The sequence below is a fragment of the Eleutherodactylus coqui genome, chromosome 4 (assembly GCF_035609145.1).
Source record: "Eleutherodactylus coqui strain aEleCoq1 chromosome 4, aEleCoq1.hap1, whole genome shotgun sequence".
Classification (NCBI taxonomy): domain Eukaryota; kingdom Metazoa; phylum Chordata; class Amphibia; order Anura; family Eleutherodactylidae; genus Eleutherodactylus; species Eleutherodactylus coqui.
The window spans coordinates 245365918-245378916 of record NC_089840.1 but is presented as its reverse complement, the minus strand read 5'-3'; the positions used below and the strand labels follow the sequence as shown (position 1 = coordinate 245378916).

Below are 12999 nucleotides of genomic sequence, written 5' to 3'. Positions count from 1 at the left end.
TGATGGGAAAGTGTCAAATCAGTTAGGTTTCTGACAACATGGCGGAAACCAGAGGGACTCAGTTATAGTGAATGAGGTCCATCTGGCCCCGTTTGGTTTCAGCATATGCTGGATCTGAGGCTTCTGATTATTATCCTTGTTCACCTCTTAGGCCAGAGCCCAATAGCGGAAACCCTTATAGCGCTAGTCCAAAGGGGGTTATGTGGGCACAAATATTTGCCAAAGCAGCTCAAAATGGTGGCAAAAAACACAAAATCTATACTCTCCTCACCCAGGACCCTGTTTCTCCTGTTCTGCCGGTGCCCTAATGCTTCCCACTTCCTGCTGCAGCAACGATAACACCCCAACAACGGGATAAGCAACCACTGAGCTGATCACTGGCTGAAGTCAGCCAGTGATTGGCTGCAGTGGTCACCTGTTCCTCCTGTCAGTGATGTCAGCACTGCAGCAGGAGGTAGTGAGCAGCGAGGCATCGGGCACCATCAGAACAGAAGTAGAGGTGCATTGGGTGAGGCAAGTATGGAACTTTTTTTTTATTTTTTAGTATGTTTTGGCACCAGTATCAGCTGCTTTGTTTAATGCCTGAACAGCCCCTTTAAGCCTTGTGATTTTCTGACAGTATTCATCAATATGTCTTATTATTTTTAGGGTGGGATCGCGTTTGTTGCCATTAAAGGGGCCTTCAAGGTGTATTTCAAACAGCAGCAGTACCTGCGTCAGGCCCATCGGAAGATCCTTAACAACCCCGAACCAGAGGAAGTATAAAGCGTTTAAACATTTGTGTGTCATAAAATGTCATCCGCAAAGTTCTGCTGTGTCATAGTGACTCTTTGCCATCGCACAGTCCTGGGATTTTGCAACAAGCTGCTGCTGCTACGACCCTTACGTTTTTTTTCCCCTTTTCTACGATACACGATAAAGCACTTTTGTATAGCAGGAGAAGTACTTCTGAAGAGCGGTCGGCCAGCGGGGGACCCCCGTACGCTCCTGGCCATCCTCTTATCGTGTCGGTTGAACCATTTAATTTAGCGTCTCACATGCTGGTTATAAAGCCCGTAGTATATTGTATGCAGAGCCGTAGGATGTCCTCTACACAGAAGAATAAGCCGAGGTTTGTCAATGCCATTTTTATATTTTCAGCACTTGAACAGTGGCTTAACCATGGGGAATAATAAAAAGAGTGATTTTATTTAATTTTGTGGCCAAATGACGATGTTTCCGATCCTTGACCGTGATGGACATTTGCACTGGTACAGTAATCCCGGTGGCGTGCCGCAGCGTTCCTAAAGCTCTTATTACACTCGTACGGACTTGCCGTTTATTTCATTCAACACTGCAACCAAAAGTAGAATTGTCCGGATGCTGGCGATGTCTTGCTGTCCATGGGAATGGGCTCTGTTACGTTATGTACTGTGTGAGATTGCTAGTACCTCCGTCATTATGCTGCATGCGCTTTTTTGGGGGGGCAGGCTTAAGCTGGGTTTTTCTGGGCATGGATCATTCAAAAGGGACCGTTTTACTTCCTATAACTTATTAGTATCATCCATAAGTTGTATTTATATGTTAGGCATAGGGCGTCTCATCTCATTAGTATTTTTGGTGGACATGGTACCAAGGTTATAGTTCTACCGATGGGAGGCTCTTCCCGTACTAGGTATATCCTTCCAAGAGACAACAGGCTATTCCGGTTAGACTGGTCCTCCAATGAATACTTCTATCCAAGTATTACCAAGTCCATTTTTTGGCCTTGGCCCACTAAAGATTCATCAAACGTTTGTGTGCTCGGTCGGCCTCTTGATCTCTCTTGCCTATTTTCTATGGCTAGTTTGGGACTTCCCATAGTGCTGTGGCTGCCAATGATACAAGAGAATGACTTTTGTACTCGGCAGACCCTGCTTTTCATTGGATTCATTTTGGAACACTGAATTGGAGAAAAATAGGAACACAAAAAACTTTTTCTAGCACTTAGCTTCAGTTTACTTTAGAGATATGGCTCCATCTAAAAGCGGACAGTCTTGTAGCCTAGACCGTTATATAACCCCTAAATCATCTCATGCTAGTTTCCCATTATAATTAATAGGAACTTTGCTGGGGATGCTCCCAGTGTCATACAGCTGTCTAGCATACGGGGCCGCCCACTCTCATGGCGTCCATTTTAGAGTTCAGACAGTACGTACTCCTTAAGGGCTTGTCTGGGAGTTTTACTTTGGATGGGCTAAGCCGAGGATAGTTTATTAGCGGCGTCTGCCGCTCAGGATCCCCACTGATCGCCAAGCCCGCTGTTAGTGCGGACAGCGTTGGAAGCAGATAGCACTGCAGTGGCCTGGTTTGGTACTGCAGGCACAGTTCCCGATGAATTCATTGGGAGTTGTGTCTGTTATACCTACCTTGGATGCTGCAATAGGGACATTGCTATCTGCTTCCAGTACTGTCCACACTGGCAGCGGGGATTCTGAATGGCAGACTCCAACCAATCCGCTATTGATGACCTATCCTGAGGATAGGTCATAAATAGTAAAAGTTTCAGACAACTCCTTTTAAGATTTCTGGTTGCACCTAACAAGTTGTCACATGTATGAACCATTTCACATGTTGTCGCACTACATAATGAGCATTGTCGGATCTGATCATTTATGTTCAGGTCTTTAAAAATAGACGTTACTTGTAAATGTAATGTGGTGTTCTGGTTATTGGACATCCCGTTATCATTTATTTATAATAAAGCATTGAGTATCTTTCTTAAAGGACCCCCGTCAGCACATTTTGGGCTACTAAACAAGTGGAAAGTCAAGAAAGTTGACATGGAAGAAAGGCTAAGCACACCTCCCTCATATTGGAGTAGCAACCCAGAAATCTGCATTTTATTCTTCAGTGTTCCATATGCAGATTAGATGAGAATGGTCTGATGGGCGTCCCATTACTAGTGAATGGTCCAGGGCCTCCTTCATTACAGCAACCCTCTAGTTTCAGGACAAACGTCTCTCTTTGGACCGGCGGTGGGGAGGGAGTGTCGTCTCTCAAGTCCACCGTTTCCCAGTCTCTTTATTGGCTGTCTATGATTGCCTATGCAGTTTTCTAACTAATACACACCATTCGCTGCTCTTTGGTTGGCCAGTGCTGATCACATGAGCAGTAATTGGTCACTCAAGAGAGATAGTATTGTACATCGGTGGTCTAACATCACCAGTGCAGTCTGAAGATTGTTTTGGCCATTTTGTACGTCCAGTAATGGGACAAGGAACCGGCAAGTCGCTGGAGAGCAACAACTGCAGGTAATGTAAACCCCCTTCCACCTCCGGTCCCAGGACTGAATTTCTGTCCTGAAACCAGGGGTCATTTTAAGCATTCCTCAATCACTATCTTTGACTCTTGATTGATGGTTCAAGTGTTCTCTAGTGTCATACTTGAGCTACGAGTCAAGGGGAGGGGGGGTTGAGAAACTCTAAATGAAGAAAGCCCAGGACCACTCACTTATAATGGATTGCCTATTGGATGGTTTGCATCTAATTTGCATATGGTAGAACAAAACGTTGATTTTTGGGCTACTACTCGAGTATAAGCCATGAGGAAGGTGCATTTAGCCTTTTTATTAATATATCGATTTGCTGGTGGTTTAGTAGTCTAAAATGCATTGACAGATGTCCGTTAAAGGGTTATTCTGGTTAATGGAGAAAATGACAAGTTTTCACCCACTGGATAGGTGAAAACTGATAGATCAGTGGGGGTTTGATCGCTGGAAACCCCCGTAGCTCCTAAAACCAATGGACCTGTGTCCTCCCCATACTGTAAGGCTGGATCCCTTCTCCATATTTCTGTAATGTAGCAGTGAATGGGTTGGTGGTCTTGCATGTGCAGCCGTGCCTCCATTCATTTCAATGGGACAACCCGATACCAGAGTGCAGTGCTTGACTATTTTCGTCGGCCCCCATTGAAATGAATGGAGCGGCAGCGCACGTGCGAGATCACTGACCCATTCACTGCTACATTACAGAAACATGGAGATGGGAATCCAGCATTGCGAAGCAGGGGGGCACCGGTCCTTTGTTTTCGGAATTGCTAGGGGTCCCAGAGGAGGTTGGACCCCCACCAATCTATCAGTATTCACTCATCCAGTTGCTGAAAACAACTAGAACACCCCTTAAATATATAGTTGCACTTGTGGTGTACTGATGCGGAGCTACCACCTATATTAGAGTCTAGAGCTGCTTTCATAGATCTTCTGGTAGCGGTAGTAAACCGGAAGCTTGTCGCCCGACATCCCCCTAGCAGCTCCGTTGAGCTCTTATAATGCTGTAGGACGGTTGTTTTCCTATATTGGTTTACCTTTACTGTGTCTGGTATAAAGACTACATGTCCCAGCATGCAAGTCACCAGACACTGAGCGGTCGGAAGATTTCAGCTTTGAATCCTGCAGAACCCTGAATGCAGCTCTGAGGTATAATACTGGATGGAACTCCGAATCATTACAATTCAAGCACTTGGAAAGTTACACATTTGTTGTGTAGATTATGTAACCTGCAACATATCTTTAAAAGGGCTGTTCCAAGGAAATGCATCAATAGTTGACCGGCAGGGATCCCTTATACACAGGGATACGAAGTGGAAGCTACTCCTCTAACCCCTGTATAGTGGCCGGGGCTTGTAGCTACACACGCAGCTCTCATTGATTTTAATGAGACTCCTGCCAGCAGTTAGTCATCAGTCACTACACTGGTCAGAGCAGCAGCTTCCGCTCCGTACCCCTGTGTGTGGCGGCGCTGACAGCGGGCCACTGAGCAGCTGGGGTTGTGAGCGACAGACCACATCCTGAGGATAGGTCGTCAATAGTATTTCCTTGGAAAATCCCTTTAAGCCTATGGCTGGACTTTTCCAGTGTTAAGGATCATGGAAAGTAACATTTTTAGCTTTTAGGCCAGTGCAGCAACACGCGTGTCATTCGGGCCATGACAGTACAAGTCTCCATGACCTCACCACATGTGCCGCCAGGCATTACATAAAGCATGTAGCCCTAGTGAAATCCGTCAATCAACCAAAACTACTTTTAAAGGGGTTTTTCCATTACTTAAAATGACTCCACAGACATTCTGTCCTTCCTGGTTGCTGCTGACCAGGTCATATGACTGCTGCAGCCAATCACTGGCTATATAAGGTCGCTGCAGTGGACAGTGATTGGCTGCAGCAGTCACATGTCCAGGTTAGCAGCAACCAGGAAGTACAGAGTGATTGTGGAGCAATTTTAAGTAGTGGGAAAACCCCTTTAAGGCTATTATTGCACGAGTGCCGTTAACGTTTGTACAATAGCGCTAATTGAAAGGAGTGCTAGCAGCAGCCACTAGCGCTTCTGTACGAGCCGCCTTACACTTCTGTTAGAGGTTTTAATTTTCAACATAATCGTTAAGATTTGTGCTGCTTTTTTAGATTGTTTTAGTGATGCAGGATACAAGGAGACAAATGTGAAGAGCGCAATAATAATTATAATGTGAACCTCAACTTTTTGTAATCTAGAACTATGGACAAATTGCCTTTTGTACTGTGCCGCCCCCCCCCCCCCCTTCATCCTTCCCAGCTATTGGAATACTACAGCTCCCGGAACACTACAGCTGTTATGGCATTTCAGGTGTTGTAGCTCTTTGGGAGTTGGAGGGCCAAAAGTTGAAGACCACCGCCTTGGTAAGTTCGGTTGCCAGTCCCATTTGGCCTGTTGGACTCGGGAGATGGCGGGACAAGGATGGATGTAACGAGGAATGGCTGTATTGCTTGCTTGGTTGTCTGCTGCTTTTCCACACCATTAGCATTGATCGCTTACTTCGGTCGAGCCCCATGCTGCTGGGTACGGTACAACAATGGAAGCTCCATTGAACATCTCAGCTGAAGATCGTAATTTGCAGCTTTTTACTTTCCTCACCTAATATTACTACAATGGCAGTTTGGGAGAATGGGGCATTTACGTAATTCCAGCTGCTGGTTCTCCTTTGTGATGTCTACCTTCTAAGGCCGGTGACAACTGCCTGTGTTTTGTGTAGAAACGCACCCCGGCCTGGAATGTATGATGGTTGGAGTTCATGGCAGGAGACCCGCGGTCAGGCCGGGACGCACTTCCGTATTCAGGACGCATAATTCTCATAGGAAAGGACTAAGTTCCCTTAAAGGGTTTGTCTCCCTACGGGATGTACCCGTCGGGCAGACATACTGGCAGCAGCTAGTCACGTGTGCACAACCATTCCATACTCTTCAGTGGGATTGGTGGAGATGGCAGAGTCGGCTGCCTCCAGCCGTCTCAAAGAAGTAAATGGCGTGGTGGTGTGCATGCATAGCCATTTGACACTTTCTACTGCGGGCCGAGCTGCGACTAGGGTGTTTGACTAGTTTTACCCATCATGCAGACAACCCCTTTTTTTGAAAGGTCCCACCCCCTCCCAAAAAGAGAAAACAACGCCACTCTTATCTATTTGCTGCTTCTTGTATTGCAGCTAATTATCATTCTGTGTACACTGAAGCTGAGCTGCAATACCAGATATGATCTATAGACAGAAGTGGCGCTGTTTTAGGGGGAAATTTAGAAACGGAAGCCCCATTTATTCTAATTTTTTTTAAAGGGGTTTTCCAGGGAAATACTATTGATGACCTATTCCCAGGATAGGTGATCAGTGGTAGTTCGGCTGAGGATTGCCTTTTGTGTAATCCCTGTCAATCATCTGATCAAGCGGACACTACTATTCTGACCTTTGTGTAGTGGCCGGCACTTGTAACTGCAGGCTCATTAAAAGCAATGGCAGCTGTTCCTGCAATTGCAAGCGCCGGCCACTACACAGCTGATCGTTCCGGGTCCCGAGTGGGGGACCCCCGCTGATCTACTATTGATGACCTATCCTCATCAGTAGTGTTTCCAAGGAAAACCTCAGATCTCCTCCATCCTGCCTCGCTTACTGTTGATCAGGTGTACAGATTACAATGTAAATGGTTTTCAGGGTGGAACCTACAAATATAACCCACTAAGAATACTGTGACGTCACTAAAGGTTTCATTTCTCAAGACACTAATGAATCGGTATTTAAAGGATACCATTCAAGTGAATAAAGGTCTGTTGCAATACCAGACACGGCCAGGGATAAGAGTGGCACTGTTTCAGTTAAAAAACATGGAATTTTTTTTTCCTGCCTGGTCACTCCTTTCATGTTTTAATCATTTTGCTGCTGAAACTGGCAGGTAGGAGGTCTAGCCTGTATCTACAACAGTGAAACGCCAAAACCATGTAAATACCTGCAGATGTTCTGTATACACTGATAACGACAGCCGCTCCCATTTGAATAGTTTTTGGTTTTGCAATAATTTTACATGGTACTTAAGTTTGTTGTCTGTGAGGTTTCCTGCTTCGACTCCTTTCACTACATTGACTCGTTGCTACCAGACTGACTTGGCGAATCTACGTTCCGGATGGATTAAATTTCAGATTTGCTATTTGGAAGGAACAAGTGGGTTCTCCAAGATGGTCGGCCCTTTAGGGTGCTTTTACACAGGCGGAATTTTCTGCATTTTTAGGTGCATCATGCAGAAATATTCCACATGTGTGAAGGGTCCCATAAACAGCACTTGATCTATCACACAAACTAGAGCCACTTGTAGGTACGCAGCCTAGTGTGACGTTTGTTACTCCTCCTTAGCACAGAATAGGGTTGCAGTTGGCTGTTGGAGATGCCAAGTGACAGAACTTCAAAAGACTTTGATCCTCCTTGCAGCAATACAAGCCTCTGAATCATGTTTCAAGGTTCCCTAAAGGTACATTCACAAATGGTCGAAAAACTTTGCCAGAAGTCTTGCTATTTGCGCACCAAATATCACATTTATTTTCCCTTGTTAACCCTTTCCAATCTACTGGCTGACGTCTTCCTACACTCTGATTTGAAGCTTGTACAGCTCCAATGTCAGAAGACGTCCAACAGGGTATTCTTACCGTCTATTGCCAGCCACTCTACTGTCGGAGCCTCTCTGGGGCACACACACTGGCTTTAGCCAGCAGATGGCACTGTTGTATAACAGGAAGAAGAGAAAGCCTTTTAGGAAACCCAGAATCCAAAATTGGATTGGAAAGGGTTAAACACGATCTACCTACATTATACTGAAGAATTGCTTCAGATTTGCAGTCTGACATTTACATTGTAACCCCCAGCAGATCTTCCATGAATGAGATCCAAGGAGCTGCACAGAGAATAAGGCTGCTTTCACATGTGTCCGGGATTCCGGTTTCCTACTCCATTCATGGAGCAAGACAGGGAAATCCTCTGGATCCATCTTATGATAGAACCAAACAGGACTGTGCCCCCCCCCCCCCTTCCTCCCAGAAAAAAAGCTATCGGGGAAGTGTTGTGATTGGGGGACTTCTTGAGGTTGTTTTAAATTCCTCAATAAGGTTCGTTAGCTTAGAAATTCTCTACCTGTCCCTGGTTTTCTTGCTATTTTGGGTTGTTTAGTAATTCTTGTGATTTCTCCATCAAACGACTGGCATGGACTCTAATGAGATGGTGTCATTGGTACGCCCTGTCCCTGGTCACCTTCATTTAGTAGCCGTTCTGTGGTGGTGTTACGAGACCCCCATTACCTTTTACTGAGTGTTCTATGTTTTCCATCTTGATTCGCTGTGCACACGAGCCAAGAGCCCTCATTAAACCTTGTTTAATTGGCTTTTGCAGAATTTTGGCTACCGTTTTGTCACCTGTTCTGCTGTAAACATGATTTTCCTTTTGATGTTAAATATTAATAAAAATATATATTTCCAAATAAACGTGGATGTTCAGAATTTAAGACTGTTGAAGTATTGTTGGGTTTATGTGATGACGACGGAGCTGGGAAGTAGCCATGAAATGGGTTCAGCGGCAGGTGAAAGCGCTGTGTGGGCTGCAGCATGAACAGCAATGTTGGCCCTCTGTAGTTTTCTACATCCTCTTATGTGAGGTTGCTGTACTGTCTCTTAAGAAAAGAACCAACCCCCTGTGCAGAGGCCTTCGTGGAGACGACATAGAGCATTCTTGGTAACGGCTGAAGAATTCTTTCCATCAAAGCTTCAGCTTTGAAAGGTTAGGGAATATTCTAGAAAATTGAGTTTTCCTCAGTGTATTGCCTTTACTGTAAGGACCTCAGAAACATTAGCTTCAACACTTAATAATGGCATAAAATTGCACAACGGTTCATACTAACTGCATAAAAAAATGCAACGTTCTTGATGCACAATTTGTTCAAAACATGTTGGCCCATCCGCCACGGCCAGGTGAACCTTATTGGATGGATTCTTAACTCCATGGACACTCTTCTTTGGGCAAAAAAGTTTTCCCATGATTGGGAAAGCTGGATACTTGGCTGTATACTGTCACTGAACCATTGGCGCAAATGAGCAAATGGAGTACATGACAGAATTGAGGGCAGCCACTCCTACACAAATGCACATGCTACACAAATCGGCACTTCCAAGAAATAAATGTACACAGGTTTTTTTTTTCTCAAAAATGGACTGATGGTTCGAGTGAAAGGGAAAAAAATGTAGCAAGTCCTATTCTTGGACGATTTTTGGAATACAAGAGCACGTCAATATGAGGTGTTCAGCACACACAAGGGCTGTCCGAGTGCTGTCTGAGGTGCACTGCGTCTGTGAGCAAATAGCCTTAGGGCTTATTCACACAAACACATTTGTGCTGTGTATTAAGCGTGCAATATTTGCATGCGTAGTGAATAGAACCCATTAATTTCACATGAGCATATTTTGTGCCTCTATTTCATTAGTGTAAAAAAAATAATATGCAGTATGTTCTATTTTTGGGTGAATTGCGCACAAAAATAGCACATATGGTATTAAACTTGATTGCCCATTGAAATCAATGAGAGCATGATTTCATTTTTTTTGCATTGCAAATAAGCAGGGCATGCGCATGCAAAAAATACAGTAGCATACGCACATGTGCAAAAAGTATAACAGCAATACGCCTACGCCCGTGTGAAGCCAGGCTTCGAGGGAGGACAATGCAGAGGGAGGGGATGCTATTTGCAGTTAAAATTACTTTGTTTTTTTTTTGGTTTTGCTTTTTGCTTTCCTGTAATAAAGCTCTGCTAACCCCTTTAATCCAGAGAACAAAACTCTCAGCCCAAACCCAATAAGTAATACCCGAGATCAAACCCTCCTACTCACGGCTGCTATTCTATACATGCAGATGCTCTTCGGCTTTGAATGCTGCCTCAGCTGTGGGATGTTGAGAGAAGCAGTGAGTGATATCCGATGTTTCATCCGCTAGATAAAGCTGGTTTATGCTAAATAAAGGGTCTTTGCCGGCATCTGTGAGACAGTGGGTGTGGCAAAAATTTGTTTGGAGTCCCCTTTTAAATGGGTTGTATCAAAAAAGACTAAAGGCCCATTTACACGGGACGATTATCGTTCAAATCCCTGCGGGAGTTTGAACACTAGTCATCCCATGTAAATGCATGCAGAGACTGAGACCTGGTTGTTCAGTCATTCAGTTTCTGTATGTTAAAACCTAAACAACGAGCCGTTCAGTATAAAAACAGCAGTCGGTCACTTCTAAACAACTGTCCGCTTACTGTGAGTGGAAGCGGGTGGGGGGAGAGTGATGCCAGTGATACCCTCTCTCGTGTACCAGCATAGGCGCGAGCTTCACTGGGACGCGCTGTCGGACATAGTTTGCCCAACAGCTCGTACTGTATAAATAGGGCTTAATCCAAAGGATAGGTGATAAGTCTGACTGGTAGGGTCCTCACCATTGAAGATCCCCATCAATCCTGAGAATGGGGGTCCTGTGGGTCTACTGCACCCCCTGACGTCAGGAGGAGATTGAATGGAGCTGCAGTTAAACATGAGCGGTGCTGCTCCATCCATCTTCACTGTGAGTGCGGGAGATAGCCGAGCACTTATAGTTGGATATTGCAGTTGAGCCCCGTTGAAATGACTGGAGTAGCTCTGCACATGTACAACTGCTGCTCCATTCAGTCTCATCACGTTGGAGTTGTTGGGACTCTTTACTTAGGAATGATAGGTCATCGGTGATGGGACCGCCCCCCACCCAATGAGATTTTTATCACGTATTTTCGAGACCCCCCCTCCCCTCCTTAACAGATGGAGACACTTAGCACATTCATGAGCTTTGGAAAATTTGCACTTTGGTTAAAGGGTCATATTTGCCAACTAGGTGGTATAACACAGATCGCCTAGGTCTATTTGGCCACTGCGTTGAATGGTCGGCATGTATGGGTCATATGATGCGGTTATGGTGGTGTTTTGGGTTTTTTTTGTAACAAAACTGCCATTGGTCGCACTGTGTGAACAAGCCCTTTTTTCCCCTGTGGCAGCTGCACATACCAGCATGCTGAAATGCAGCTTACAACAACAAAGGAGAATGTGGGTGACGGCGCCCCAAAATGCCCTTTGTGCCATACAATGGATTTGGCTCTTGCTGGGAGATTTTAGCTTTGGCCTTAAATTATAGACTCCATTGAAGTCTTTAGAGCCAGAATGCCATCTGATTTCTCCATTTTGCTTGGAAGATGCTCCTCCGTAAACTGCTGCGGTTAACCTGAATCTCAGGGGGAACTATAGCGGAATTGCTATAAAAGACTAGTTGCCATGGCAACTGTGAATGGCATAAAAGACATTGATTTATCTATGAGATATGAACAGTAACGCTCAATTCTATATCTCTGTTAACAATTGGACATGAGTCTTTGTGAAAGCATTCGAGAAGCCCTTAAAACTTGTACAATTGTGATCAAGAATATCCGCCAGAACGATGAGGAACTGAAGCGGTCTGAACTTCACCAAACTAAATACTGGTCTGGCATGCGTGCCAAAATAATAGTGGGCCTCATTTATAAAGGAGAACAGAAACTAGTTGCTGTGGGCAATGAGACCAGTTCAAGTGAATGGCAGCTAGCCTCTGATTGCTATGGGTAACCTGACGAGTAGCACATAATAGAATTAGAACAATGGATACATTGAACATTCTGTTTATAGGCACAAGGAACTTGCATTAGATGGGAATATTTTGTGCAGAGATGTGTAACTAGACGCCTGTGGAAGAGTGATTTAAAAAAAAAACTAAAAAAACTTTTAAAACTTTTCTGCCATATTGGAGGCACTCATTAGTCCTATATAAGAACAGTAGAGTGTGTGCGCCATAATGGCAGCTATGTTGAATGGGAACTAATGAACAAAAAGATGTCACAAATATCAGCAACAGGGCAGTTGTCATCCCCAGCGGCCAGGGAATGATAGTGCAGCTGCTGCTAAGGAGAGAACTGGTAATTCTGTCCCAATCTATACAGCAAAGCAGACAACGTGAGCTGCAGGAAATAGAAAGTGTTAGATTATGTGGTCTGTGAGAACAGAATAGTTCAAGATGTTTAAATTTAGGATCAGTTCACACCACAGGGTTTTGGCTGTAGAGCAAAATTTCACTCCAGAGCAAGGTACAGTATACACTGTAAGTGAATGTATTAACATACCCCGTTCACTTAAGGCTGCCAGTCCACGGGCGTTGCGGTATCCCGTGGCAGATCTCCACTGCAGGAGCCGCTGCTGGGGAGTAGGAGCCAAAGGACAGATCTCGGCGGTCAGCCTATCTGACAGCTGACCGCGGAGAATCGCGGCAATTCACAGCATGCTGTAATTTTTACAATAGCGTTTGCACAGCGAGTGCGTTCTGTGGTCCAAGTCTGCACTCTGATTTTCTCTTCGATGTGTGATTGTACCATAAGATTGTCGCTGCAGTAAAAATCCACAGCTATTCTGGCGTGGACTCGCACACAAATTTAGTTCTGTCAGTGGGCAAAATTCATGCAGGTGATCTCTGCGGAAAGAAGGACGTCACTTTTTTGTGGATCTGCGTAAAAATGCATTGGAGGTTCTTCAAGCAGATGACAATTAAAGGGTTAAATCCACGTGAAGACCTGCAGCAGAATAACTAGATTGCTGTCGTGGTTTTACTGGTGGATACCATGGTAGAA

At 44.8% G+C, this 12999-nt stretch overlaps 1 protein-coding gene across 1 annotated transcript in view; it reads left to right on the top strand.

Annotated features, from left to right (window-relative positions):
• Positions 1-8799, top strand: part of MARCHF5 (membrane associated ring-CH-type finger 5) — a 62090-nt gene extending 53291 nt beyond the window's left edge. Inside the window, exon 6 of the mRNA XM_066601000.1 lies at positions 649-8799. Coding sequence (XP_066457097.1) covers positions 649-765 — 117 coding nt within the window. The 3' untranslated portion in view covers positions 766-8799. The remainder of the gene's footprint in view (positions 1-648) is intronic.
• The last annotated feature ends 4200 nt before the right edge of the window (positions 8800-12999 follow it).